Raw genomic sequence first — 27,227 nt, 5'->3', positions numbered from 1 at the left:
AGGTACTAATATGCAAATACACAGTGTTGGGGGTAACGCATTACAAGTAACGCACATAATAATATTACTTTTCTGAAGTAACGAGTAAAGTAACGCATTACTTTATAAATGTACACATTAATATTTGAGTTACTTTTAAAAAAAGTAATGCGAGTTACTTTTCAGTTTAATTAATTCAATTAAAAAAAAAAAAATTACTAAATTAAACTGAACTGAATTACTAATTAACGTAAAATTACGAACTCTGTGCTCCTGAGCGGGAACAGTTTGAGTCAGAAACAGGGATGGCAGGCCAGAGCTTGACATTTTTGCGATCATAAAAAACACCTGCAAGGCCTAAAAGAGATCAAGCCTCAACCAAGTGAGAAAAAGTAATGCAAAAGTAACTTAAAAGTAACGTAAGCATTACTTTCCATGAAAAGTAACTAAGTAACGCAATTAGTTACTTTTTTGGGGAGTAACTAAATATTGTAATGCATTACGTTTAAAAGTAACTTTCCCCAACAGTGCAAATACACATGTGTACTTTGTAAAAGAGTACTGCCCCATGGACAGCTTTTGTACCATTTTCTAGTGTGTGCTATAAAAAAAGCTTTACGCAGACGTCATATTTAAAAATGATGAATATACTTATCCGAATGGCTTTTGAAGTTGATTTAGCTCATACAATTCAACAATAAAAGTTTTAATGTATCAGTCTTACCCTTCGGAGTCACTGTGGAAAGTGCAAAGAGAAGCAAAAGAAAAATTTTGTTCATGTTACTGAAAGTTACACTGTGTTTGTATGCAGATGCCAAACTGGAAACTCCGGACTTTTATAGTGTTTGACCCTCCTCCATGATGTTGTTGGAAACAGCTATTCATACTCATGAATAAATTTTGATTTGGTAAATAATTTATAAAAAAAAAGAAGGTAACACTTTACAATAAGGTATTTGTTAACATTTAACATATTAGCTAACATGAACTACAATGATGAATACTTCTACAGCTATTATTAATTTTAGTTCATGTTAACTTTAGCATTTACTTATACATTTTTTTAATTAAAAGTTGGATCTGTTAACATTAGTAAATGCAACTAACATGATTTATTTTTGCTGATATATGCTGATAAACTATATTGCTCAGTGTTAGTTCATGCAAACCGATGCGTTTACAAATACAACATTATTGCAAAGTGTTACCATAAATAAATAAAACAATGTTTTTATAAAAAAATATTTTCCACAGTTATATACGGTTTAAGATATTGTTTTTAATATTGAAAGTTCAGCAGCACACACAGACCAATCAGATTGATGTTTTTAGCTACAACATTGACTATGTGTACAGTGTGCATATACTGTATCCAAAGTTCATAAGGGCAGCATTGGTATCAGTTGCAATGAATGAAACCTCTTAAAAGAGGGTTTCTGAAAATGATTAAAATGTGAAAGTGTTATAATTACCCCATAATGTTTTAGAGCATTACAACCCATTTCTGTACTTCATGTTAAGTACAACTTAACAATCAATACACATGACATATCATAAACAATTTCTTGAACAAACTACTGTAATTTTGTCACTATATACAAAAATAGAGCCTTTATAGTTAACCAAAAGTTTTCCTGTCAGCTGCAGAACAGATTGTAAACTAATGTTGTTTGTAAAGTATCTGTTGTGTTTAACCAGTTTCAGCCGAAAGCCAGTCTTTGATTTCTCTCTGGTTTTCAGACACCCATCTTATATTGGCTTTTGTTGTCTCAATGGCCTGCTCCAAAGCTGCTGTCGCTGATCCAAAGCCCGTCTCTGAATTATCACTCTGAAACTTCAGGAGCTTTTCACATAAGAAACCGAAATGGATTAGACAAATCACTTGTTAACATACTGTACTGTATTTAACATGAGCTCAAATGAGCTGAACATTAACTAAACATTAACTAAACAGCTGAACAAGAAACATCAATACAGTAATATGTACATGTGACTGTAAATGTTAGAGAACCCACACCTGCTGATGTTGTGAATCAGTCGAAAATGTTTTGGTTATGCCACTTATAAGACTGGCAAAGTTAAATGAACCCACGCCGTATCTAAGGAAAGAAATCAGGTCCATCATGTTCATCATGTTCTCTTGTTTACATTGCAGCAGTGATTCACAAACCTTTTATTTTGGCACTCACTCAAATAGCTATAATATATTTCTGGACTTATCAACATATTTTTAAATGCAAATATGAGAAAAATACACATACCTCTTTTATAATGGAGTCTGTTTTTTCTCATTTTATTAATGAAAAGTCATTTTAATTGAAATATCAAAATAATTTATGGTATATCATATCAAAATCCTTGTCATTGCTAGTCATTAATTGGACTAAACTGTGTTACTTTGCACGACCCACCTTATCCCACAAGTGGGTCTCAACCCACAGTTTGAAAACCCCTGCATTACAGTACTTCAAATGTATTATAGTTACCAAAAAAGTGTCACAGTAAAAACTCACTCTGTGAACATGTACTTCCAATTATTTCTGACAAATTCCCAAGCCAGCATTTGACCATCTGGATTGTTGGCAATATACACAATAACAGAAGTGGCGTCCTGTTTACGGATCATTGATGCATTAAGTGTGTATCCAAGGTACCTTTATAGAAATAAAAATATTATTTTGTAATTGCATGTGTGTATTGATGTTTATTTTAGTTAAAAATCTTTTAACTAAAACAAAGAATGCAAACCTTTCTAAAAGCATGTTATTTTTAGTACAAGCCAGAGAAGTCATAAGTTTATCGCCTTCGGTAGCGATGGTGGCGTTCTTAAACATCTTCCAACCAAAGTCCCACTCTTCAGTCCCACCAGCTGCAATGGCACTGCAGTACACTGTAGACCTCAGGTTAGGATGAATCCTTCATAACAGATACTTAAATTAGATCCATGAAATATAATGCATGACCATATACAGTATAGGCCTTATAGGGACACTCCACTTTTTACGCTTTAAAAAAGAATGGGGGCAAAATTAAGAATATACCCACTTCTCCAGGCACTACTGGCGCCAGACCCGGAGATTGGCTGAATGGGAGCTGGAAAATGAGTATATTTTCAAAAAAGTGGAGTGTCCCTTTAAGATTCTGTCTATAGTTTGAAACCTGAAGTCTGTTGTCTATTTTCTCTTCTTTAAAAAATTACTGCAAGACATAGCTGCTCTGAAAGGGGAAAAACTTGTGTTTTTTTTCTGACTCTTTTTTTATAGCATGTTCACTAAACATTACATTAAAAAAAAACTCACGGGTTATGGTCCGGTTTATCCATCCACTGTTTGTACCACCCTGAGGTGAGACTTTGACACCCATCTACTCCAGTACTGCAGGCAACTCTAATGGCGTTTACCTGGTTGTACCTACAGAAAACAATAATGTTAAATGCTATGTAATGCTAAATATTTATGACTTGACATAAATTATGCAGATATGAAAAGTTTATATTGTATTACGAACAAAAATAAAGTTATGCATGACTTACTGGTCTGTATGCCCTACGGGTACATGTGACCAATCCTCAGTAATATTTTTAAAATGTGTAAAAAGGGGCGTCACTTGCTTTCTGAGGTAGTCCTACAACACAAAAGTGTAAAACACAAGTGACCCTGTCTGTCAAATCTAGGGTAAAGTCTTATAATCTAATTATGAGATTAAGAGGATCAAAGTTTGATTTCAGTCACCTGACATGACCTTACTCAGCCAATATTAAAGATATCAAGGTCACTTTCATTTCACTTTCACTTTACTTTGTTATACCTTTACAGAATTTTCTTTACATTATATTAACTGATTTTATGTAGAAAACAGTAAATCACAAAATATTACTGGGTTATATATATGTATATATGTACTGCATATACACTCACCCAAAGGATCACTAGGAACACCATACTAATACTGTGTTTGACCCCCTTTCGCCTGCAGAACTGCCTTAATTCCACGTGGCATTGATTCAACAAGGTGCTGAAAGCATTTAGAAATGTTGGCTCATATTGATAGGAAAAATGCTCAGGTAGGCTGTGGCATTTAAATGATGCCCAATTGGCACTAAGGGGCCTAAAGCGTGCCAAGAAAACATCCCCCACACCATTACGCTCATAGTTTCTGACCATGTCCATCCCTTTATGACCACCATGTACCCATCATCTGATGGCTACTTCCAGCAGGATAATGCACCATGTCACAAAACTCAAATTATTTCAAATTGGTTTCTTGAACATGACAATGAGTTCACTGTACTAAAATGGCCCCAACAGTCACCAGATCTCAACCCAATAGAGCATCTTTGGGATGTGGTGGAACGGGAGCTTCGTGCCCTGGATGTGCATCCCAGAAATCTCCATCAACTGCAAGCTGCTGTCCTATCAATATGGGCCAACATTTATAAAGAATGCTTTCAGCACCTTGTTCAAGCAATGCCACGTAGAATTAAGGCAGTTCTGAAGATGAAAGGGGGACGAACACAGTATTAGTATGGTGTTCCTAATAATCCTTTAGGTGAGTGTATAATAACATGATAACATAAATGATAATAAATAAACATGTTTTGAAAAATGTTTTAAAAACAGTTTGGGGATTAAGAATGAAGAACAGACCTGTAAAAGCTTATAGACATCTGTCTGTGTAAACATGACGTAGAAATAATCCAGGTTGTTGAGAGCCGACTCCCATGGAATATATTCTCTTTCTTGAATTAAGTATTTTGTAGATCTTAGTGCTAAAGTGACAGAAACTATCTTGGCCCTTAAAAAGATAAAGTTTTGTTTAGATCCTCTATGCAACTCATTAAAAGATTACAATTTAGATTAAAATGAATAATAAATCATGTCTTTATACCTTGCGAGGTTGAAAGCATCATCCACTATCTGAGCCCTGTTGATAACTGGGATTACCTGTGAATAAAATAATAAAATAGAGCTAAACAAAGCCATTGTGATTCTCTGTGATTTCAAAAAAAGTTGGTTGAACTTAAAAAATTAAGTTACAGGGTAGCCTTAAAATCTTAATTCAACTTAAAAATATTAGTTGACACAACATTTTTACCAAGGAGCAACCTTCCAATCTCTCAGATGAAGCCAACACAAAAGTGACTTAAACTGCAATTCATTTAAGGACAGCTATGGCTCCAAAAGGGAGTCAATTCCCATAGACCCCCATGTTAAAATGCCCAAATAATAGCAGCCTGGTGCAAAAGTGTTTGTGGTCTATATAGCTAATTTTGCCATTCATAACAACTGTGAGGGGGGTGAATTTTTTTGTAACTTACTAAATTATATTAAGCCTTAAAGTTCTGCATAATTAAGGGTGTGGCCACTTAAGTGATAGGTGGATTGCTGCTGCTGTCCTCTCACCCACATTCCGCCTATTTGGCAATTTTCGGTTATCCAGGAGTGACAAGCGGTGACGCGTTTGCCAAAAACGCTCTTCAGAAACTTACGGTTGACATTTTAATGCAACCATGTAACTTACTTTTTAACTTGAACCAAAAAAATCATTTTTTACAGTGTGTAGTTTACAGACCTCATGATTCTCATTCATTTGATTCAGCAGACGCTCCCAGTTCACAGTATCATAGTTGACTCTGTAATATCCAGTGACGTTCAGATTGACCAGAACCCACTCACTGCCATTAGTCATCATTTCACTGTAAAAGGCTGCATATAGAAAGATGGACATTTTAAATATACAGTGTTAAAAAAATGTGTAAAGACACGCTTTAGCAACAAATTTTTTGCTTCGTACCAGTTTTTCCCAACAGCCAGATCCGTGAGTGCTTCGTCCCCAACTTCATCCAGTTAATAGGCACGATCCATTCGTAACTATAAAGATCATCAAACGACAATGTCGATAAAAGATTAAAAGATTAAACACTTATAGTCGGGTAGAGAAGATCAGGCCTACTTAAATGGAGATGATGGCCTCTCCACTATAGATTCTGGATCCAGCAGGAAGTGTTCCTGAGACACCTGACCTGTCAAAGTGTTGACCGTGACCACTGGGAAACCCATCTGAAATACCCAGCGGTCCATTATGGCTTTGACACTTGAGGGAAGAACTACTCCAGTCTTATTAACTGCCTATAAGTGAGAAAATTATTATTCAGTATGGTGTGTCACTCAACCACTAGAGAGCAGCACTAACAAACTATATGAGTGGTGATAGACAATAAATTAATTTTGGTATATTGTTGATGTATTGTCTCATCTAGAGGCGTCATGCCCATTCAAAGTCAAACTGAGGCCCCCTCGGATTTTTTTTAGCCAAATGCATTTTGCATGCAACCTCAAAATCAAAGAAGCGTCCATTAATCTGTTAATTGTCTTTTATTATGTTTAATATGCAAAATATTATTAATTCTGTGCTACATCCTTGTCACTTTTCAGAGATTTTTGCCATTTTGGTAGTGTTTTGATCGTGTTACATTACATTATTTTGGCGGCAGGCGCTGCAGTCAGGGCAGCCGCAGACGTCATCAGCGTCTGAGCGCGGCGCGCTCACGGCCTCTTTGCTGTAAGCTGTTGCTGCTGCATTTTGCTATCTGAGGAATTAAAACGTGTAAGTAACGCTCACAACATTTTCAAACCCCATTACGGTGATGTGCAGTTAACCTAGTCTGTGTAGAAAATGTATGGTTTAAAATGTGACCGTCTCGACGTTATATTAGTAGAGATTTCTAGATTCATCTTCTTGGTACAACAAGTTCGCCAGAGTTCTCAGGGGCGCGGAATCACACATGCTCACATATGAGGTAAAATTGAATGCAAAAATACGTTCCTCTAATAATTTTATCTAAACATATTATTTTATCATTATTGAACATTATACATCAATCTTATGTCATTTTCGTTATTTATATACTTTATGGATTTAAAATTACATTAATTTTATAGGATAATGCAGTTGTTGTGCATAATGCATTAATAACACAATTAAACAAGTCATTAAACAAAACAAATAAATAAAACATGGCGTTTCAGATGTAAATATGATGCCAATAGGTAATACGAGTGAATGGTATTTGATATGAAAGTTAGTCAACACTTTTATTTTGAAGGTTTTTGCATGAAGGAAGTGCTTAAATTGTTAGAAATGTAAGTGCCATGGAAAAGACTGAAAGCTCTATATTATTTCGTTTGATGTCTGTGTATGCACACATTTCTGTGAGCTGTGCACACTGCCCCCTTAAAAAATTGGTGCATGACGCCCCTGGTCTCATCCCATATCTTGCTGTTAAACAGTAACCATATATTACCAAAACTCGATATACTATACCCCCCAGACCTAAGCTATAATAGTAGTTATTAAAAATTCAATACTGGATAAAATATACTCACAGTTTGTAGGTGTTCCCACAGGTCTTCGGCTACTGTGTTTTGATAGGCAAAGTTGGTAAGATATGTCTTTTGGTAAATTAGAAAAAATGTGTTAGCTTAGGTATTCCTCGTCATTGAAATATCTGATGCAATAATCATATAATAAAAAAACCTCACATTTAGTCCTTGGACAAACACAGGTTCGGTAAGAAAGTCTGACAGCATTCTCAGAACTGACGCCCCCTACAGATAAAAACAGAGTACAACACTGACTTTATGACTAGACCCTATCACTGCTCTTCACAGAAACAAGGCCATCATAAAAAATATCAACAATGTATTATCAAACATTGTAAACCTTGCTGTAGGAGACGACGTCAAACTGCTCAGTGATCTGTTCTGGTTTTTTAATGTCTTCTTCCTTAGAGGACAGAGGGTGCGAGGACGCCAAAGCATCCACGGCAAAAACGCGATGTACATCTTTGAGGATGATCAGATCCTTCTGGGAAAACGGTAAGAGAGACACATAAGTATCCAAGCCAACAGAATGAAAATACAAATGCTGAAACAGCTAAAGAAATGGTCCTTATAGCTGTCACTGGCACAGAACCCTTTAGAAGGTCCCAATATGTACCATTTAGTTACAGATAATGTGAACAGTTTAGGTGCACATGTGTAATTTCTCCAGTGACAGCAGGGACCATTTGACAATTTCTTCTGAAGGTGTAGAGAAGAAAACCAAAACTGCTATTGGTTTCCATTATAGATGTCAATATGAACCATCAGCTGTTTACCGTTAAAGCCATTATAAAATTCCTTTAAGTATATTCATGTGTTTTCTGGGTTGGATTTAATAGGTTTCTATTCTTTTCCATCTGTCAGGTGACATCACAGCAATAAAAGCTAATTACATTACCAGAAGAAACCCAAAGAGACCATTATAGTCTTCATTAACAAGCAATACTTTTATACAACAACCCATTACAACCAATAAATCCCTCCATTACGATTTCTATTATGGTTCTGTTGTTTGTTTCAGCAGGGCTTGTCCTATAAAAGTTAAACTATTTAAATGAAATAATACAATACAGTATTTTCAGCTTAAAGATGGCAAGAAACATTTATGGTTATTTAATATTCAAAATTATTGTCCAGCAATTGGCGTGACAAAAGTAAATTTTCCTTAAAATGTTAATAAACACTTACCACATTCCAGGATGGTTCGGCAAAATCTGCACCAAGATATGATACGTAAGAGGCAAAACCTTCATTCAGCCACACTTCATTCCACCAGCGCAGAGTCACAAGGTTCCCAAACCACTGACCATAACCATAAGCCATAATATTACATGGTTACACAGGTAACAAGGTGAGTGAAACTCCACACATCAGGAAAAAAATGTCAAAAATGGTCCATATAGCTGTCACCCTTTTAAAGTACACCTTTGCACCTAAAGAGTTTATATTAGTACCTCAGAGGTTCCCTTGTATGGTACCCAATGTATAAATCTGTACCTAAATGGTGCATACCATAACTTTTTTTAAGGGTAGTCCCCCAGTGACAGCTAGGGACCATTTTTGACAGTGTAAAATACAAATATAACCCATATGCATGTACCATGTGAGCCAGTTCATGGGCTATGATGGTGGCTGTTCTCTCCTTGTTTGCATTTGAGGATATGACTGGATCGTACAGAAGGTTTGTCTCCCTGTAGGTCACCAGACCCCAGTTCTCCATTGCCCCAAAATAGAAATCAGGCAAAGCAATCTGGTCTTCAAAGACAACATTGTAAATGGTGTTGGTGTATGTAAATGTTTGGTTACACCAAATGTGTGCGATGAATGGAAACTGACTAATATGGATCTTTGCTTGACAATTATTCAGCAGGTTTAATCGAATTTGATTATGTTTATATTGGATTTATTTAATGCATGGATTTAATGTGGGTATCATATTAACTTAAACCTCGACATACACTCGCCTAAAGGATTATTAGGAACACTAAAACTTGTGTTTGACCCTCTTTCACCTTCAGAACTGCCTTCATTCAATGTGGCATTGATTCAACAAGGATTCGAGCTTTGTGACATGGTGCATTATCCTGCTGGAAGTAGCCATCAGAGGATGAGTACATGGTGGTCATAAAGGGATGGACATGGTCAGAAACAATGCTCAGGTAGGCCGTGGCATTTAAACGATACCCAATTGGCACTAAGGGGCCTAAAGTGTGCCAAGAAAACATCCCCCACACCATTACACCACCACCAACAGCCTGCACAGTGGTAACAAGGCATGATGATCCATGTTCTCATTCTGTTTATGCCTAATTCTGACTCTACCATCTGAATGTCTCAACGAGACTGATCAGATCAGGCAACATTTTTCCAGTCTTCAACTGTCCAATTTTGGTGAGCTTGTGCAAATTGTAGCCTCTTTTTTCTATTTGTAATGGAGATGAGTGGTACCCACAAAGGCAAAATTGCTTAAATCCCCTTCCTTTCCCATTCTGACATTCAGTTTAGAGTTCAGGAGATTGTCTTGACCAGGACCACACACCTAAATGCATTGAACCAACTGCCATGTGATTGGTTGATTAGATAATTGCATGAATGAGAAATTGAACAGGTGTTCCTAATAATACTTTAGGTGGTAATTATATATGTTGTCTTACTCATACTGCACTGTCAAAAAAATTGTCTAAAATGGCTGTCACTGAGACGGTAGGTACCCTTTTAAAAAGTGCACATTTGCATCTAAAGAGTTCATATTAATACCTTAGCACTGTAAAATTAAAAAAATATATATATATCAAATCAACATATATTTGTATGTTACTTTAACATTTCAAATTAAGTTAAACAATTTCAATTTGTTTGTATAAAATTAAGTCAACCTCCACAAGTCAAAACTTAAAATAGTTGGTTGTTTTAACTTCATGCTGAATTTTTTGTGTACATATTGGTACCAAATGTATACTTATCTGTACCTAAATGGTACATATCATGAAAATCTGACTTTTTCCATGTTCAAGTGCTATAATTGGGTCCCCAGTGCTTCTATCAACCTAGAAAATGTGATAAAAAACAACCCAGTAACACCAAAGATTTATTTGACATCTTTAAAAAGTCTTTTTCAAAGGATACTGTGTGTCCTAGTGACAGCAGGTGATCATTTTTTGGCCATTTTTCTGACATTGCGCAATAATCTGAATGAACTTCATGAGATGGTTTGGATGTTTAAACATACCTGATTTAGAGAGTGGATATGATACGCTGTAATATTTTTCAAAAAACTTGAGAATCGGCCCAGTTTTATTTAGGGCATAATCACCGTGGCCGTCGACGATGGCTTTGTTACGAGCCCATATCCGTATCTGTTCAGCAAACATAATAAAGTCACATGAACTGCAAGGAAAATATTACTCTGTGCATTCTGTGGTCCATAAATCTGAGATTGTTATCTTGTGCAAAGCTGTACAAGCGCATTTGAACGTTTTATTGGTCATTAAAGCTCTAAACATTTGTTAAATATGGAAGGCAATTGCAGGCAATACCAAAGTGTCGTCCTCTGATGTAATATTTGCGTAGTCACAGACAACCAGCGCCAACAGATAGGAGGACATATTCTTTGTTGGTTCGAATGTTGTCACTGTAACAGCTTGGTCATCGAGAATGGTGTCCACTTTCTCTAAATAGGAAAGTACAACCTTGAATGTAAATTTTTGCTTAATACTTTAATTCTGTCATTCATTTATTTATTTAACTCTATCTTAGCATGAGGGTTTCCCAAACTAGGGTTAGTGAACCCCTGGTGGTTCGCGGGGGAATAGGCTTTATGCCCAGCTGCACTACTTCCTGAACTTCAGCCAGCTCCTTGTTTCCTGTCTGCCATTTTTGGACAAACTGATTAATCCAGGTGTGTCTGATTATTGTTGTTGTGACTACTGAGGTCAGGCACACCTGTATTAATCAGTTTGTCCAATAATGGCAGACAGGAAACAAGGAGCTGGCTGAAGTTCAGGAAGTAGTGCAGCTGGGCATAAAGCCTATTGCAGGGGGTTTGTGAATTGATAAAACAATTAATTACAATACAAATCATGAAATGTAAATAAATCATTCTAAAATAAATAAACACGTACTTAAAAAAACATTTAATCTAGATGTCATCAAGTTATGTACCCAGTGGCAGCCGATGACTTCTCTTCCAAGGGGCGCAAATTCAATATGTAATTGGAGTGTCGTGTGTTCCTCGTTATGTCAAAATTTGTGTTCGGTGCATCATGTAATCTATGTGCATCATGCGTCATGTGAAAATATGTGCCTGCTGCACACGCGTCGAAAGGGTTTATGATAAAAGAGACGCTCACATTCACAAAATACACGCAAGACACTAACTTAACACTAAACTCTGATTACACATGATATTAAGTGATTATCTGGCCAAAGCTATAGCGTCTCTTTTATCATAAACCCTTTAGATGCGTGTGCAGCAGGCATGTATTTTGACATCACACATGATGCACATAAGTTTACGTGACGCGCCGAACACATATTTTGACATGACAAGCCACACATATGACGGGCTAAATACATGTTTTGACAAGCTTCACATCATGCGCCCTCGAAAAAGAAGTCACTAGCCGCCACTGTATGTACCAATAAAAGAAAATAATTAGATGAAGGTCTAATAACACTTAATAATAACAATTCCTATATAAAATACTACTGATAATATAAAATACTACTGATAAAAACTTTAAAACAAATGAAAAATAAATGTTTTTGAAGTTAAACATGCAAATGTGCTAAATGACTTAAATATTCACCTAAAATGTCAGGGGTACTCCAAGTATAAATTTAGGTTAAGAAGGTTCAGCTGACTAAACAATTTTGAAAACCCCTGGTATAGATGTTACAATGATAGATGAAAGTACTTAAAGTAAAAATACTGGTTGGATAAAATATGACAAACCCAAGTGTTGTGTTTAACTCTTTCCCCACCAGCGTTTTTAAAAAAGTTGCCAGCCAGCACCAGCATTTTTCATGATTTTCACAAAAGTTTAATGCCTTCCAGAAAATGTTCTTCTTTAAATATATAAACAAACAATATATCAGATGAAAGAACAGGGCCTCTGCTTTCAAAAAAAAAAAAAAGTTTCATCCTACCTTCATTAGTTCTCTTGTAATCACCTCTCAAACATGGGTAGGTTTCTTCAAAAACACCCAATTTTGAGCAAAAAGCTGAGATAATTAAATTTTTGTGAAGGACTTTTGATAGAGATCAGATGCAGAGCGATCTTTAAAACATACACGAGCCGTTTCTCAATATGCGTTCTTGTCTGTACTTGCGTTTTTGTGGACTTGTGAAACGTCATCAGTCACGGCCCAAGTACTGTTCCAATTTTAAGTTCGCATCAAGCCCAAGTTCACATAAAATTCTCGTCAATGGCGGTGAAAGAGTTAAATTAACTTACAAACTTTATCCAACCATGGGTTAAAACAACCCAGCATTTTATAGTGTATCTTATGATAAGATGTTTAGTAGAACTGACCGATTTCCATGCCATTGGACAGAGCCACCGTTCCTTTTGTATGGATGAGAGTGATGTAGAAAACAGCTCTCATTGCAGGTTCATCGAAACATGGGAAGGTTTTGCGGGCATGTGTGGGGTGCATCTGACTAGTGGCTACAATCCTGCAAAAAGTTATTATACACAGCATTATTAAAAATAAAGGTCCCTTTAAGTTTCTTTGTTGGGTGTATGGTTCCATAAAACACCTTTAACATCCACAGAAACTTTATGATAAGGTTGTAATAAAGTTACACCGACTATAAAAAGGTAAAAAGAAAAACCATTGACTAAAACGTTATTACACTGTAAAAAATACTTTGCTGACTTAAATTTTTTTGGTAAATCAACTAAGATTTACAAGTCATGTCAACAGAGATGAGTTGTCACAACTTATAAAATATAGCTGAGAAAAGTCAACTTAATTTGATAAGTTATTACAACTCACCTGTACTTATAACAACTCATCTCTAGTCAAGATAATTAAATAGTAAGTTAAAATGACTTGTAAATCCGAGTTGATTCAACAAAAATTTTTAAAGCAGCAAAGTATTTTTTACAGTGTAGGAGAACCAAAATGAGAGCTTTAATGGCATCAATCACTGCAAAAAAACTTTATTTTTAAGATTGTAAGATTTTGTAGTAGAATGGTATGCTGTATAACATAAGGTTAGGTTTACAATGTCAGTCTAAATACAAGTTTTGTGCATATCCAATCATTTAGCAAGTATGAACAGCAAAAAATCTAATAAACTCAGATTTTTACAAATGCATTCATATGCAGTTTGAAATCCAGTTTGAAAATCGCATTTCAGGAACTCCACGTTCGGAAATTTCACGTTCTCACGCCACTCAAAACGTAAACACATGTCATTGCAAAAGCAAGGTTGTTGTATTGTTGTCGATGCGCCAGTAAAGACCGCCTCCTTCCAGAAAAACACAGAGTTTTTGTGATTGTTGCGAGCAAAAATCCTTGATCTTGCGGCAAGTTTTCTTAAAACATGCGATGGAATATGCGCGATATTTATGCAATTTTATGCAATTAAATTGCGGGAACTTGCAAAAACTGCGGGAACTTTCAAAAACTGCTGTTTCAGCTTTTGCAGCTTTTCAATGATATCCACGTCACATAATCACGTCACTTCATAACGTTCCCATGGCAACAGGCGGCATGGCTGCGCTTGCGTGAGGTAAATGCAACATTTTTCAACTTTCTGCTAAGATATATGTGATTTTTGCTACGAAAATGCGAGGATTATGAAATCATGAAAGCCCCGCATATTTTGCGCACAGAAATCTGCAATTTATGCTGCGAAAGTGTAGCGTATTGTAAAAAATGCGTCCCCCACATAAATATGCAGACTTTGGCTAATTTTGCGTTAAATCATGTGATCGCACAATCGCGTTTTTCTGGAGTGTGGACAGTCAGCCTTTCAAATTGGATATAAAAAATCGGATTTGGACTAAAAATAGCCTATGGGTTATTAGTATGCCAATTTGGTACACAGACAGCAACTATTTCCCATCCATAAAAAATGAAGCGTGTCAAAGTACACACACACACACACACACATATATATATATATATATATATATATCATGTAATCCCTTGTGTGCACAATCACTGCCAGTAAGTAATCTTCCTCTTTTATTTCATGGTACGAAGGTACACTGACATGAAGCTATTGAGTCTCTCATCAAACAAACACATGACCTGCCAAGTGGCCTTAATAGCTTTATTCCCCATATGTCACCTGAGAGTTAAAACTTTGAGCTTTTCACTGCTTTTATTGCAGATATATGTTGACTTTTTAAAAATGAGAGTAGGACTTACTTTAGGTCTCCATTTTCATAATACTCACTCCTGTAGAAGCCCGCCAGGTCATCTGCAAGTTCACCCACAAACTCTGTGTAAAGCACATAAAACTCTCCTGCGTTCAGTTTGCCGTTCAATTGTATGACAAGATATTGCATCGTCTTCTGCAGCCATGTCTTCTTTATCGAGGGCACCGCTGTGGTACCGAGTGTAGAGAGTTTAGCCAGATGTCCATCCACTGAGGACAGGTTTAGTTTATTGGTATGAATAAGGATGAGATCCGTCTCTCCAACGCATTTAAAGACAACGCTAGAATTTCCGGTGAAGACAAAGAGGCCATCTGTGTTCGGCTGGAGTCTGGGCCATAAAGTGATGTTGTAGTAGTCTGGTACCAGTGTGTCTGGCAGACGGTAGCTGTCCCACGGTTCAACAGCAGGTTTTGGAGAGGGAAGAAGCTGAACTGTCCACAACCCAACTATGGTGGCAATCGATGCAACCCCGAGAAGAGTGCACCCAGTGCACATCGGGGTGAAACGGATTCTCTTCATGTTGCCTAAAACATTCACAACAGGTCAGCAAAGATCGGACCAAATTGTGAAGAGTATTTTATTTAAGTCTTTCTCTCCTCCCAAAGGTCATAATGGCTTATCTATTAACATGTAGACAAGCCAGTGAAAGAATTTGGTAATAAAGTGCCCTGAGATAATATATTATTATAGCATGTATCTTTCCTGACATGTTTACGCAGCCATTACTCTTAACCAGAATGTGCTGCTGAGAATCGTGGGAAGTTTGTGTTTTTGTGCGAAGAACAAACACGGCAAGGTCGTTCAGATTAATGTGGATTTTTAAAGGTTGAATTATTTATGGGCAAAATGTTTTTACTGCATGCTGTAATTGCATTGCTTACTTTATTTTAAAAGCCCACTTTAGACATTTTACTAAGAAAAAGTAACTTTGCAACTTCTTCCCACCTATCAGTCAGATTATTAGTAGACTGTCTGATTAATATCTACTAACACTTTATTGTGATTATGCCTCAACAGTCTTTTAACTGAATATGAGATAGTTTGCAACTACATATTTTAACCCCAGTCCCTTCCCTACCCCTAATGGTCAACTAATGTCCTGTCCTAAATGGCGCACTTGATGTGGACTTTCAGTCTCGTGGCCTTATATTGCACATGCTCGCTTAGTCTACGAGTCCGTAGGGTGTCCCATCTGTTATTTTTACGCTCTTTGCACCCTTGATGGGTTAACTTGCTGCAGGATTCATACACTTTACCAACCCATGAGTCCTTGCAAAAGAGCAATCAGATGGGAGGAGTTCACACTGATAGCCAACTTCTCTTCTTATTTCCGGCGTGACGCTCAAGTCTGTCCCAAAATACGACTCTGGTGCACCCTCGTGGACTTGCGTCAAGGGTTCTTAAGGTCTGCACTACATGATGTCAGCAAAGTTTGGACTCTGAGGAAGTCCACAAATCCGGGGGGTGCCATTTGGGATAGGGCCTAAGTGAGTGTTTGTTTCAGAACCTAATGCGTTTTCTCTTTCGGTTCGGTTTGTTTAGGCATATGTGAAGATGGCAATCCTGCTTGGATCAGCACCAAAACAATCGGTCTGACATCGCCTTAAAAGGTGGGCTCAGCCCGATTTAACACAAACTTTGAAGGGGTTCGCTTGAGGTAAGAAAGAAATCTAACCCACGGATCAACAAACCAGGCCGAATATGATGGGTAATGGTGTACAAGTGGCAACATGTTTTGCAAGTATGTTTGGACAAACATATTTCAGACCAACTGTACAAAACGCATAAAAATAAAAAAAATTTACAAGGTGTTTAGGGAGCATCTAAAAAAAATTGACTTTAATCACTCAGTGATACAGTGCAGGTATCAAAATGATTAAATAATATAAGGATAGCTACAAAACACACACACACAATAAACCCACAGCCAATGTTGGGGAAAGTTACTTTTAGAAGTAGTGCATTACAATATTAATTTATTTCCCAAAAAAAGTAACAAATTTTCATTAAAAGTAATTACTTATTTTACTCTAAAGTTACTTTTGCGTTACTTGATCTCTTTCAGACCTTGCAGGTGTTTTTATGACTGAGAAGTTCTGCATTCAGAAATTGCATATTTCCATCGCAAAAATTTTAAGCTCTGGTCTGCCATCTCCGTTTCTAACTCAAACTGTTGTGCGCACGCATAGAGTGCATAATTCTGCGTTAACACGTTCAGTTTAATTTAGTACATTATTTTTTATTAAACTGAAAAGTAACACCCATTACCTTTTTTTTTTTTTTTACTCAATTATTAATGTGTACATTTATAAAGTAATGCGTTAGGCCTACTCAGTCCTTCTAGAAAAATCTTTTTTTTGTGTGTGATTATTGCGGGCAAAAATCCTTGATCTTGCGGCACGTTTTCTTAAAAAATGCGATGGAATTTGCAGGATATTTATGCAATTTTATGCAATGAAATTGCGGGAACTTGGAAAAATTTGCGGGAACTTGCAAACTGTTTGCAGCTTTTGCAGCTTTTCGTTGATGTTCACGTCGCATAATTACGACACTTCATAACGTTCCCATGGTAATAGGGATATGGCTGCGATTGTGTGAAGTAAATGCAAAATTTTTCAGCTTTCTGCTAATATATATGTAACTTTTTGCTATGAAAATGCAGGGATTATGAAATCATGCAAGCCCCATGTATTTTGTGTGCGGAAATCTGCAATTTATGCGCCGAAAGTGCTGCGTATTTTTAAAAAATGCGGCCACCGCATACTATGCGGACTTTGGCTGATTATGCATTGAATCATGCGATCGCATAATCAGGTTTTTCTGGAGGGACTGGTTACTTTACTCGTTACTTCAGAAAAGTAGTAATATTACGTAATGCATGTTACTTGTAATGCGTTACCCCAACACTGCCTACAGCTGTTGTCTGACAGATGATAGCTACGAGCGAAATCCTGGAATATACGCAATGAGATGCTCACGTGAGTTTTATTAACAAATTTTGGTCCATTTTAAAACTTTGCCATGCAAGTGAACTGAACCAAGAAAAAAATGTAACATTGTAACAAATTTAATTACTGTTTTGAAATATAGCACACAGTCTATACGTCTGAGACCTACACAGTCTGAGAGTTGACATGTAGTTGCGAAGTTATTTGTTACTTAATCAGAGTTAAGTTTAAATTGTTGGGGATATCAATGTAACAAATAAACAAATGTTTTAATTGCATTTTATTAGAACATTTTTTTACTTTTATTCATTCATACACACAGATTGAAAACTCATTTCAAAACCTTTGTTAGTTTTATTGAACAAAACACCAAATATTATAAATAGCAAAAGTTCTGGAACCTTTTCATTTTATTTAAGAATAAACTTTTTATTTTCATTATAAAAATCACTTTTTACAAAAATAATCATGTGAAACTTCTTCATAATATTACATTGATACTGCATATACATCTAGAACATCATGAACAATAAATAACCATTTCTTTTAATGCTCGAACCATCTAGACCCCACCACACCAGAGTTTCTCTCCTCCTCAGATTCTACTAACAAACTACAGTCAGTGCATCATTCACTTTAAATCGCTTTCTTGAACCAATCAAGCACTGCATCCTTGTTCTGTTTGACCCATTTGATGTTGGCTGCAGTCCTCTCGATAGACTGCTCAATGGCAAGGGTGCCCGATCCAAAACCAATGTCAGCATTATCATCTTTGAACTGCTGCAGCTGTGTTGTTAAAACAGACAAGTGGATTAAGAATCGTATATGAGAATTTTACAATGGTTGTAAATCATTCGCTGTGTTTCAAAACTTAGTGGGTTCACTATGAAGGGTACCAAAATATGAAAAATGTCACAATTTACTCAAATTTATATAACTTTTATCTTCAGTTCAATTATTTAATATTTGTAAATTATAAGTAAACTATTAGAGAATACTTCGTAAACATTCGTGTACAAGCGACTGAAAACCCCAGGCGGACGCCAAGAGTGGGCGTTTTCCAGCATTTCTTCTGCTAAGTGCTTTGTTGGCTATAATAATTCTGTTTTGTTTATTAGTCATTGTACGATGCGCCGGTTGGTTGTTGTGGTATTTGTCCCGCCCCTCCTCCACTGTGATTGGACGGCTGAGTGAAAAGTGACATTAGGCTTGTTCGACTTCATGTGGCGCCGCAAGAACCGACATCTGGATAACATCACAGTACCGCGAGAACTATTCGACAGCAGACTCCTCTGTATGATTTCGCGATATTTTGATGTTATCAACCTGTCGGTTCCTGCGATGCCACACGAAGTCGAACAAGCCCATTGATGAGCTGAGCATTTCACCCAAAATTGAACATATTTTAATTCTGGGTGCTTTAAAACACAAAAAAAACGGAAGCTGCTGGCATTTTTGTAATATGCGACGCTTTCATTGGAAACAATTAAAAACTTATGCCAGCCGCAGGTGAAAACACCTTGGTGCCAAGGCATTGAAAGTGGGCTTGTGGTACAAATGCTGTTTAAAAAAGCATTTAATTATTCAAAGGATTTGTTTTTAGCCAAACTAAACATTGTATATACCCCAGAATGCATTGCTTCAAACCAACATAATCTCATGGCAATTGGTATGTATTTTACAAGGTGTCTAATTCGTACGACCACATTCATATGTTTTCTTACGATTTGATTTCGCTTGTGAAGTTGAGGTTGGGGTGGGGTTTTTTAATTGTTTAATTTCACTTCATACGAATTTATAAGAACTAGCAAACGTGCAAAATATGTACAAATTCCAGTGAGATCAGGCTTGACAAGTTCAGTAAACAAATTTCAAGATTTCAAGCAAGTAAACAAAAATAAATTACTATTATAACTATCAACATTAGTATCGTATATATCATAGTATAATGTTTTTTCCTATATTCTTACCATTTTCGTGTGGGTTTGGGGTTAGAACGACTTTCTGTAACATAAAATGACATCCAAACCCAAACCCAAATCTAACCCTAACATCAGGCGACAATTGTTTAAAAATCCAGAAAAAATAGTATAAACCAATAGTTAAAGTGACTTCTAACCCCAAACCCACACGAAAATGGTTTAAAAATGGGAAAAACAATTATGTAACCAATATGTGAAACCGACATGGAAAAGAAAGCCCATGGTACGGACACGGAAAAATTTGGAGATCCGTGACAATGACACGGATAAATGAGCAAAATTTTCTGTGACTATACCACGGAACTTTGTGCGATCGTGTTGATTAGAATTAGTTGAGTTTCTCAAAGTGTTACAAATTGAACACGGATCTGTCTTAAAAGGTAACTCATGGTATATAAACAGTTTACTAGAGTTTAAACCGCCAAATGCAGTCCTGGAAAAGATTACTTACCTGTTTCAGTTCATATTCTGTTGAGAACCTCTTTGTGACACCATTGACCAGATTGGCGAAAGAGAAAGATCCACCTCCATATCTAAAAATGCCGTAGAAAGAGTACATTACAAAACACAGCTATCGAAATATTCAAGCAAATAATAGCATTACCCCTACACTCACTGATTGAAAATGTATTCCCAGTTGGCCCTGACGAAATCCCATGCCAAAGGCTGGCCGACCACATTGCTTGCGATGTTGATGATGGTAGAAGTGGCGTCTTGCTTTCGAATTTTGTCGGCGTCTAAAGTGTATTCCAGATACCTACAACACAATCAAAGAAAATTATGAAAACTCAAGAAAACTATGATCTTGCCGTCTTTAGCTTTGAGTGACCTCACCTGTTCAGTAACCAGGGTTGGGTGGCGCATGCCATCGCGCCCCGCAGTTTGTCGGCCTCTGATGCAATAGTGGCACTTTTAAACCTTTCCCAGGCAAAGTCCCACTCAGCAGCGCCACCTGCAGCGATGGCGCTGCAGTAAACTGTCGACCTCAAGTTGGCTTTAATACTGATGCAGAAAATTACAGCAACATTATTAAAAATGATTACAAATTAAACTCCACTTTTTAGAAAAAAAATGCTAATTTTCTTGCTCCCTTATGCTGCGTTTACACCAACCGCGTTTGAGGCATCAAAATCGCGTCTACCGCGCCTAGTTTGCCGCTTGAACAGTTTGAATGCATTCGCGCGTCTAGAGTTTCAATGTAAAGTCAATGTGAAGATGTCGACGCGCGTCTGGAGGTCTCGCGGCGCAGATGAGGTGTTTGGCGCGGCACAGTAGACGAAATTCCACCTTATTCGCGCACGAATAGCACTTGCCCCTCCCACAAGAAGCGGATTTTGCCTCTGACGCACGTCCAATGCTTGCTTTTTCCGCACATCAGAGGCATAATCCGCTTCTTGTAGGAGGGGGAAGTGATTTGGGGTTGTCTGTTTGCAAGATGGCTGATGCAGCAAGCAAGCAGGCTCCTGATTGATTAACGCAGCGCGAAAATCCGCCAAAGTTTCAACTCGGGCGTCAGCCGCAAATTCGCGTCAAACTCAAAATGCACAAAAGCGTACTGCGCCAGGCGCTCAATTCGCATCATTCGCCAGTACTAGACGTGCGAATGAGGCGGAACTGTGTCTACCGTGCCGCGCCGCGAGACCTCCAGACGCGCGCCGACGCGTCCCCACATTGACTTAACATTGAAATCACTCGTGCTTGACGTCTGGTGTAAACGCAGCATTAGAGTTACACATTCGATTTTTACCATTAAAAAAAATAAAACTCTTTGGATATTTTTTAGCTCGATGCTAATGGTCTAATCAGATTCAATGAATTATGCTAAAATATGCTAAAATGGTACAATCAAACCCGGAAATCAGCTAAATAGATTCCAAAGCGCTAAAAATCAAATGTTTAACTCAACGGGAGCTAGAAAATGAGCATATTTTCAAAAAAGTGGAGTGTTTTAATATGATTTAACTAAACTACTCACGGGTTGACATTTGGATTATTCATCCACTCTTTGAACAATGCTTGGACTAAATCTGTACAATTTTTTAACCCAGTGCTGCAGGCAACTCGGAGTGCATTCACCTGATTATATCTGTAGACACAGAAATGCATTTGATATGAAAGAAACTGTTGTAAAAACAAACCACATATTAAAAAATTAAAGACTCATCTGTCTTACTGGTCTGTATGTCCTTCGGCGACATCTGTCCAGTTTGTAAGTTCCGTGAAATGGTCAAACAAAGGTTTAACCTGTTTACCAACGTATGCCTAGCGGTATGACATATGCAATGTTAGCCACCGTTTTAATTCCCATTTTTTGATGTTGCGAAATATCCATAGTTATCCAAGTTTACCTGCATGTGGCCGTAAACCTCGGTGCGATCGAACATTAGATAAAAGTAGTCCAGGTTATCCAAAGCTGCTTCCCAAGGCATGTACTCCTTTTCGGTTAAAAGATATTTTGTGGTGTCTAGAGCCAATGTTGTGTCAATGATTCCTGCTCTGTTGAAGATAGAGATGAATTTGAGCATTCGCAAAGACCAATGAATTTTATATGATATGTAAGAAGCGGTTTATAAATCTTACTTAGCCAGGTTGAATGCATCGTCAATTATCTGTGCCCGGTTTATAACAGGAATGCTCTGATCGAAAACAAATATAAAGCTTGTATTAATACATAATTCAACTATAGTATATTGATTCGTATGTTTATTATACTGTCCATTAAATATTAAAGTATTCTTCATACCGCTTTGGATGTCTGGAGAGCGTTAAGTAGACGGTTCCAGTTTTCATTGTCATAGTTAACCCTGTAGTATCCTACCACATTGATATTGGCCAGAATCCACTCATCTGTATTTGTCTTCATTTTATCATTTGTAGCTAAATAACAAAAAATTAGGTTAAAGAAATGTAACACATTTGTTCACAATGAAACAGGAATAATGTGCAACACTATGGCAAATGAACTTAGTTGAAATCTTTCAGAACTGACCAGTTTTCTCTAAAAGCCAGTATGGCTCTTGTGCTACATCTTTCTTCATCCATTTAATTGGTACAAACCACTCATAATTGAAAAACAATTAATTTAACAATAATTATATATGCATTGCAAAGGCAGAAAAAAATGTAAAAATATGTACCCCAGCTGTCACCAGGGTGGTGCCCTTTTAAAAATTATTGGTATATATTGGTACCAAATACCTAATGGTACATTAGGTCCTTTTTAAAAGGGTACCACCCCATATAAACCCTTTACCTAACAGTGTGCATATAATCATATTTCTCATTTTGGCGTACTTGAATTCTGATGGTCTTTCCACAACAGAGTCGGGGTCCAGTAGAAAATGCTTTTGTGTGATTTGTCCAGTTGCAGTGTTGATAGTGACCACCGGGAAGCCCATCTGAAGAACCCAACGGTCCATAATCTCATGCACAGTTTTGGGGAGATTGGTGTCGGTTTTATCCACAGCCTATAATATGTTTAGCATGAGTGAATGTGTGTCACATTTGAACAGACAAAATTGAATAGTGTGTTAAATAACAGTAGAAAGCTAACTTGTTTAAAGTACACTGCCAATGAAAAGTTTACTGAAATTTAAAGTGACCTTAAAAGCCTTGATGTGTGCTTATGATTATATGCTCAAAAATAGAAATAGCATCTGCAATACTATCTTTAATAGTTAAATGTTACCTGTTGAAGATGGTCCCAAAGGTCAGTGTACACTGTGTTGCTGAATTTGAATTGGTCCAGATAAGTCTAAAGAAACACAATACACATAAATATACAATGAGACTCTTCACCCTTGAATTTGAAAGCATTTACAATTTTAACTTTACTATTTGTAGTGTAAAACTTACTTTGACTCCTTCAGTAAACACTGCCTCAGTGAGGAAATCTGACAGCATTCTAAGAACCGATGCCCCCTAGAGGAGAGGATGATATTACCCTATGTTTCAAGCTAGTTTATAATCACAGATCTTAGTAAATAGACAAATAAAGACATTACCATCATCATAAACAAACAGTTCTGTCAGTGTACCTTACTGTAGGAGATTGTATCAAAGACTTCACTAATTTGTTCAGGTCTCTGGACATCTTCTTCTTTGGAGGACAAGGGGTGAGATGAGGCCAATGCGTCTATGGCAAAAACTCGGTGCACATCATTGAGAACTATCAGATCTTTCTGCGGGATAGACAATCATGACAAACATGTTAATGGCTTTGTGATGATCTGCAAAAGGGTAAATAAATTATTTAGCATTTTTGGCCATAACACTCACAATATTCCACGTTGGCTCAGCTTCATCAGCCCCAAGATATTCGACGTAGGATGCAAAACCTTCATTGAGCCAAAGGTCATTCCACCACTTTAGAGTCACAAGATTTCCAAACCACTAATAATAAACAGAGAGAGAGAGAGAGAGAGAGCATAGAGAAGTGTTACAACTTCAGACCACTGCGACTTAGAGTTTTAAACTAGTAAGCAGTGTTGGGGGTAAAGCATTACAAGTAACGTACATTACGTAATAATATTACTTTTCTAAAGTAACGAGTAAAGTAAAGCATTACTTTTTAAATGTACACATTAATATTTAAGTTACTTTTTAAAAAAAGTAATGCAAGTTACTTTTCAGTTTAATTAATTTGATTTAAAAAAAATAATGTACTGAATTAAACTAAACGTAGCTTGACATTTTTGTGATGGAAATATGGTATTTCTGAATGCAGAACTTCTTAAAAAACACCTGCAAGGGCTGAAAGAGATCAAGGTTCAGCCAAGTAAGTAACTTAAAAGCAACGTAAGCATTACTTTCCATGAAAAGTAACTAAGTAACACAATTAGTTACTTTTTGGAGGAGTAACTTAATATTGTAATCCATTACTTTTAAAAGTAGCTTTCCCCAACACTGATCGTAAGAGACACACGATTATACCTGGTGAGCAAGTTCATGGGCAATAATAGTGGCGACCCTCTCTTTGTTTCCATTTGAGGATATTTCGTCATCATACAACAGTGCCGTTTCTCTGTATGTGATTAAACCCCAGTTTTCCATTGCACCGGCATTGAAGTCAGGCAGGGCGATCTGATCTGATTAACAGTGGAAGAAATTACAGTTAATAATTGTAAAATAGTTTTCGATCTGAATTTTTTGTTTAAAAAGTTTCAAATTGGCAAGGTCATACAATTTTATTCAGCTCTATAGTCAACAGGTCAGTCTCTGATCTGATTTGGGCAACGGATAGGGTGAATTATAATAGTTTTCGAAGAATTTAAAAATCTTTCCAGTCACAGAAAGTGCATACACTCCTTGCCCTGAGTTTATGGCTTCTGGACGGGCATAAATTCGAATCTGTGTGGTAAAACAAAATCCAGTGTCAGCTTTGAGCAATTGGTTTTATTGGTAAATGTATGGATTGTTTATGTAGAGATACTTACCAGAACATTTCCATTTTGTTGATCAATTTTTTGGAATTCACTGACAATAAATGCCAACAAATACGTCGACATTTTTTCGGTGGGTTCAAACACTGTTTTGATTAGCTCAACGCCGTCCACCGTAACCTCAGTTGTCTCTAAAATAAAGTAATCAAGATTTACTGACTAATGAAAATTGTTTATTATAATACTATCAGATGAATATTTGAATTCCTCAGAAATGGTTAAATATATTTAATGTACCTTTGTCCATGCCGTTGGAGAGGGCTGTGGTTCCACGATCATGAAAAACAGTGATGTTGAAAACAGCTTTCATTGCCGGTTCATCAAAGCATGGAAAAGCTTTCCTGGCATCCGTCGCTTGCATCTGCGTCGTAGCCACTATTCTGAAAACCAACAAGGAATTTTAAAATATGAAAGTCTTCCAGAAAAGTAGGAACTGACAAAATACCCAAAATGCATCACATAAGTGGAAAATAGATTTAAGATGTACACTCCTAAAAATAATGGTGCTACATAATGCCATAAAAAGGCCATTTTGGTTTTATGGTTCCATAAAGAACCTTTAACATCCAAAAAACTTTTGTGTTATTTGTAGTGGAAAACTTTTTAAAACTATTTTTAAAAAATTAAGAACCTTTGACTGAAAAACTTTTTTTATGGCATCCGTGCAAAGAACCTCATATAGCATCTTTATTTTAAAAACATTTGGAAGTACAATATACATCAAAATCTTACTTTTCTACTCCATTAGAATCAATATATACACTTCGGTAGAAGCCACCCAAGTCGTCCGCAAGCTCCCCTACGAATTCTGTATGGAGCTCATAGCTTTCCCCGGCGGTTAATTTATCTTCCAGGTGAATCACCATATACTGCGTTTTCGTCTGCATCCAGGTGGATTTAATAGGAGGAACTGGTTTGCCGCCGATTGAAGTCAAGGTGGCATCTTTGGTCATGTTTAACTTATTGGAATGAATGAGAATGAGGTCTGTCTCCTCCACACATTTGAAGATGACGCTTGAGGTTCCAGTAAAGATGTACAAGCCGGTTGTAGGGTCCTCCTTCAGTCTTGGCCACAGGTCGACCTTGTACGATTCTGGAATCAGCGTTTTAGGAAGCCGCCACTGGTCCCAAGGTTCGTTGGATTGCGGGGTCGTCGGAGCTGGACCTGTTGGGGGTTTTGTGGTGGTCACTTCATCTGTGGGTTTTACATCGTTGTTCTTAGCCTTCTCTTGGGAGTATACCACAGATAGGGCGATGATCGTGGCAACGGCTCCAGCACCTATCACAATTCCCACTATCCCAATGGTTTTGCTGATGAAGAAACCCTTCGCCATGCTTGAACGTTGCCGGACAACAGGATGCGAGGAATGAACTGACATCTGAAGAACGTTTTATTTGAGGTTATGAATGATTCCCCTCCCACAAAATTTATGAGTCATCTATTAACAAAGAGCTGCTCTGGTGCTCGGACGGTCAGTGAGATATAAAAAGTTAACAAATGTGATAAGACCTCATTGAAACCACACTGTACAAACTTTTGATAATAAAAGTTTAATCATACGGCTCTGCAAGTCAAATTTCGACTACAAAAGTAAAAAATGTCTTCATTTGGTACACCTAAATATATACTTTGAAAATTTTACGTTGAACAAATTGGAGTTACCAAATAAAGTAATTTTTTAAGTTGATCCAACATTTCACTTTTTACGGTTTAGTGATGATTTGCTGTAACATACTGTATAAAAACAAGTTAAAATTGTTAAACTTAGAAATAGTTCAACAAAAAAAAAAAAAATTGTCTTTGTTTACTTATTTATTGAACTGGAATGTTTTATAATCAAGTTGTTTTGGACCACCATTGAGTTTTATTGTAGAATAGAATACTATGGAAGTCAATGGTGCCCCAAAACAGGTTGGTCAAAAAATCTTCTTTTGTGTTCAGCAGAACAAAGAAATGTATACATGTTTGTAACATCTTGAGAATAAATGATGAGAGGAAAGTTTATTTTTTGGGTGAACTATCCCTTTAAAGTAATGTAAAAACTTGAGTTGATATGAATTATTGATTACAATCTGTTTAATAATAATTTTGCCCAAT

General features: G+C 36.8%; 2 protein-coding genes across 3 annotated transcripts; both read right to left on the bottom strand.

Moving 5' to 3' along the window:
• Positions 1-1,221: 1,221 nt before the first annotated feature.
• On the bottom strand, positions 1,222-15,455 carry LOC129434319 (aminopeptidase N). Of its 2 annotated transcripts, XM_055193251.2 has the most exons (20): positions 14,748-15,455; positions 12,896-13,038; positions 10,898-11,031; positions 10,591-10,717; positions 8,962-9,116; positions 8,550-8,663; positions 7,702-7,845; positions 7,521-7,586; positions 7,365-7,430; positions 5,932-6,107; positions 5,773-5,849; positions 5,551-5,684; positions 4,867-4,922; positions 4,626-4,773; positions 3,512-3,603; positions 3,279-3,389; positions 2,728-2,895; positions 2,493-2,633; positions 1,997-2,078; positions 1,222-1,822 (listed from the first exon to the last, which is right to left on the bottom strand). In XM_055193251.2, the coding sequence occupies exons 1-20, from the start codon at positions 15,275-15,277 to the stop codon at positions 1,670-1,672; spliced, it is 2,817 nt and encodes a 938-aa protein (XP_055049226.2). In that variant the 5' UTR covers positions 15,278-15,455; the 3' UTR covers positions 1,222-1,669. The 2 variants fall into 2 exon arrangements, with proteins under 2 accessions (XP_055049226.2, XP_073724651.1); XM_073868550.1 differs by lacking the exon at positions 14,748-15,455 and having other exon boundaries at positions 10,898-11,029; positions 12,896-13,035.
• A 2,881-nt stretch (positions 15,456-18,336) lies between these two features.
• anpepb.1 (alanyl (membrane) aminopeptidase b, tandem duplicate 1) lies at positions 18,337-26,509 on the bottom strand. The gene is made up of 20 exons (XM_073868549.1): positions 25,862-26,509; positions 25,367-25,509; positions 25,124-25,260; positions 24,917-25,037; positions 24,621-24,781; positions 23,967-24,080; positions 23,726-23,869; positions 23,544-23,609; positions 23,377-23,442; positions 22,988-23,155; positions 22,678-22,759; positions 22,432-22,565; positions 22,269-22,324; positions 22,037-22,184; positions 21,862-21,950; positions 21,664-21,774; positions 20,523-20,690; positions 20,305-20,445; positions 20,140-20,221; positions 18,337-18,492 (listed from the first exon to the last, which is right to left on the bottom strand). The coding sequence occupies exons 1-20, from the start codon at positions 26,506-26,508 to the stop codon at positions 18,343-18,345; spliced, it is 2,928 nt and encodes a 975-aa protein (XP_073724650.1). The 5' UTR covers position 26,509; the 3' UTR covers positions 18,337-18,342.
• Positions 26,510-27,227: the final 718 nt, after the last annotated feature.

Source organism: Misgurnus anguillicaudatus, chromosome 6 (assembly GCF_027580225.2).
Source record: "Misgurnus anguillicaudatus chromosome 6, ASM2758022v2, whole genome shotgun sequence".
Taxonomy (NCBI): Eukaryota; Metazoa; Chordata; class Actinopteri; order Cypriniformes; family Cobitidae; genus Misgurnus; species Misgurnus anguillicaudatus.
The sequence above is the reverse complement of the archived record's forward strand: the minus strand, read 5'-3'. Positions and strand labels throughout refer to the sequence as shown.

Excerpts from the sequence above, each read along its gene's own strand:
- LOC129434319 (XM_055193251.2), bottom strand. The coding sequence starts at position 15,277 with ATGAAGAGAATCCGTTTCACCCCGATGTGCACTGGGTGCACTCTTCTC. Across the intron at positions 6,108-7,364 it reads TGTGGGAACACCTACAAACT|GCAGTTAATAAGACTGGAGT; the intron begins GTGAGTATATTT and ends TCTCACTTATAG. Across the intron at positions 4,774-4,866 it reads GATGCTTTCAACCTCGCAAG|GGCCAAGATAGTTTCTGTCA; the intron begins GTATAAAGACAT and ends TATCTTTTTAAG.
- anpepb.1 (XM_073868549.1), bottom strand. The coding sequence starts at position 26,508 with ATGTCAGTTCATTCCTCGCATCCTGTTGTCCGGCAACGTTCAAGCATG. Across the intron at positions 22,760-22,987 it reads TTGTGGAAAGACCATCAGAA|TTCAATTATGAGTGGTTTGT; the intron begins TTCAAGTACGCC and ends AATTAATTGTTT. Across the intron at positions 22,325-22,431 it reads CTCTCCAGACATCCAAAGCG|AGCATTCCTGTTATAAACCG; the intron begins GTATGAAGAATA and ends GTTTTCGATCAG.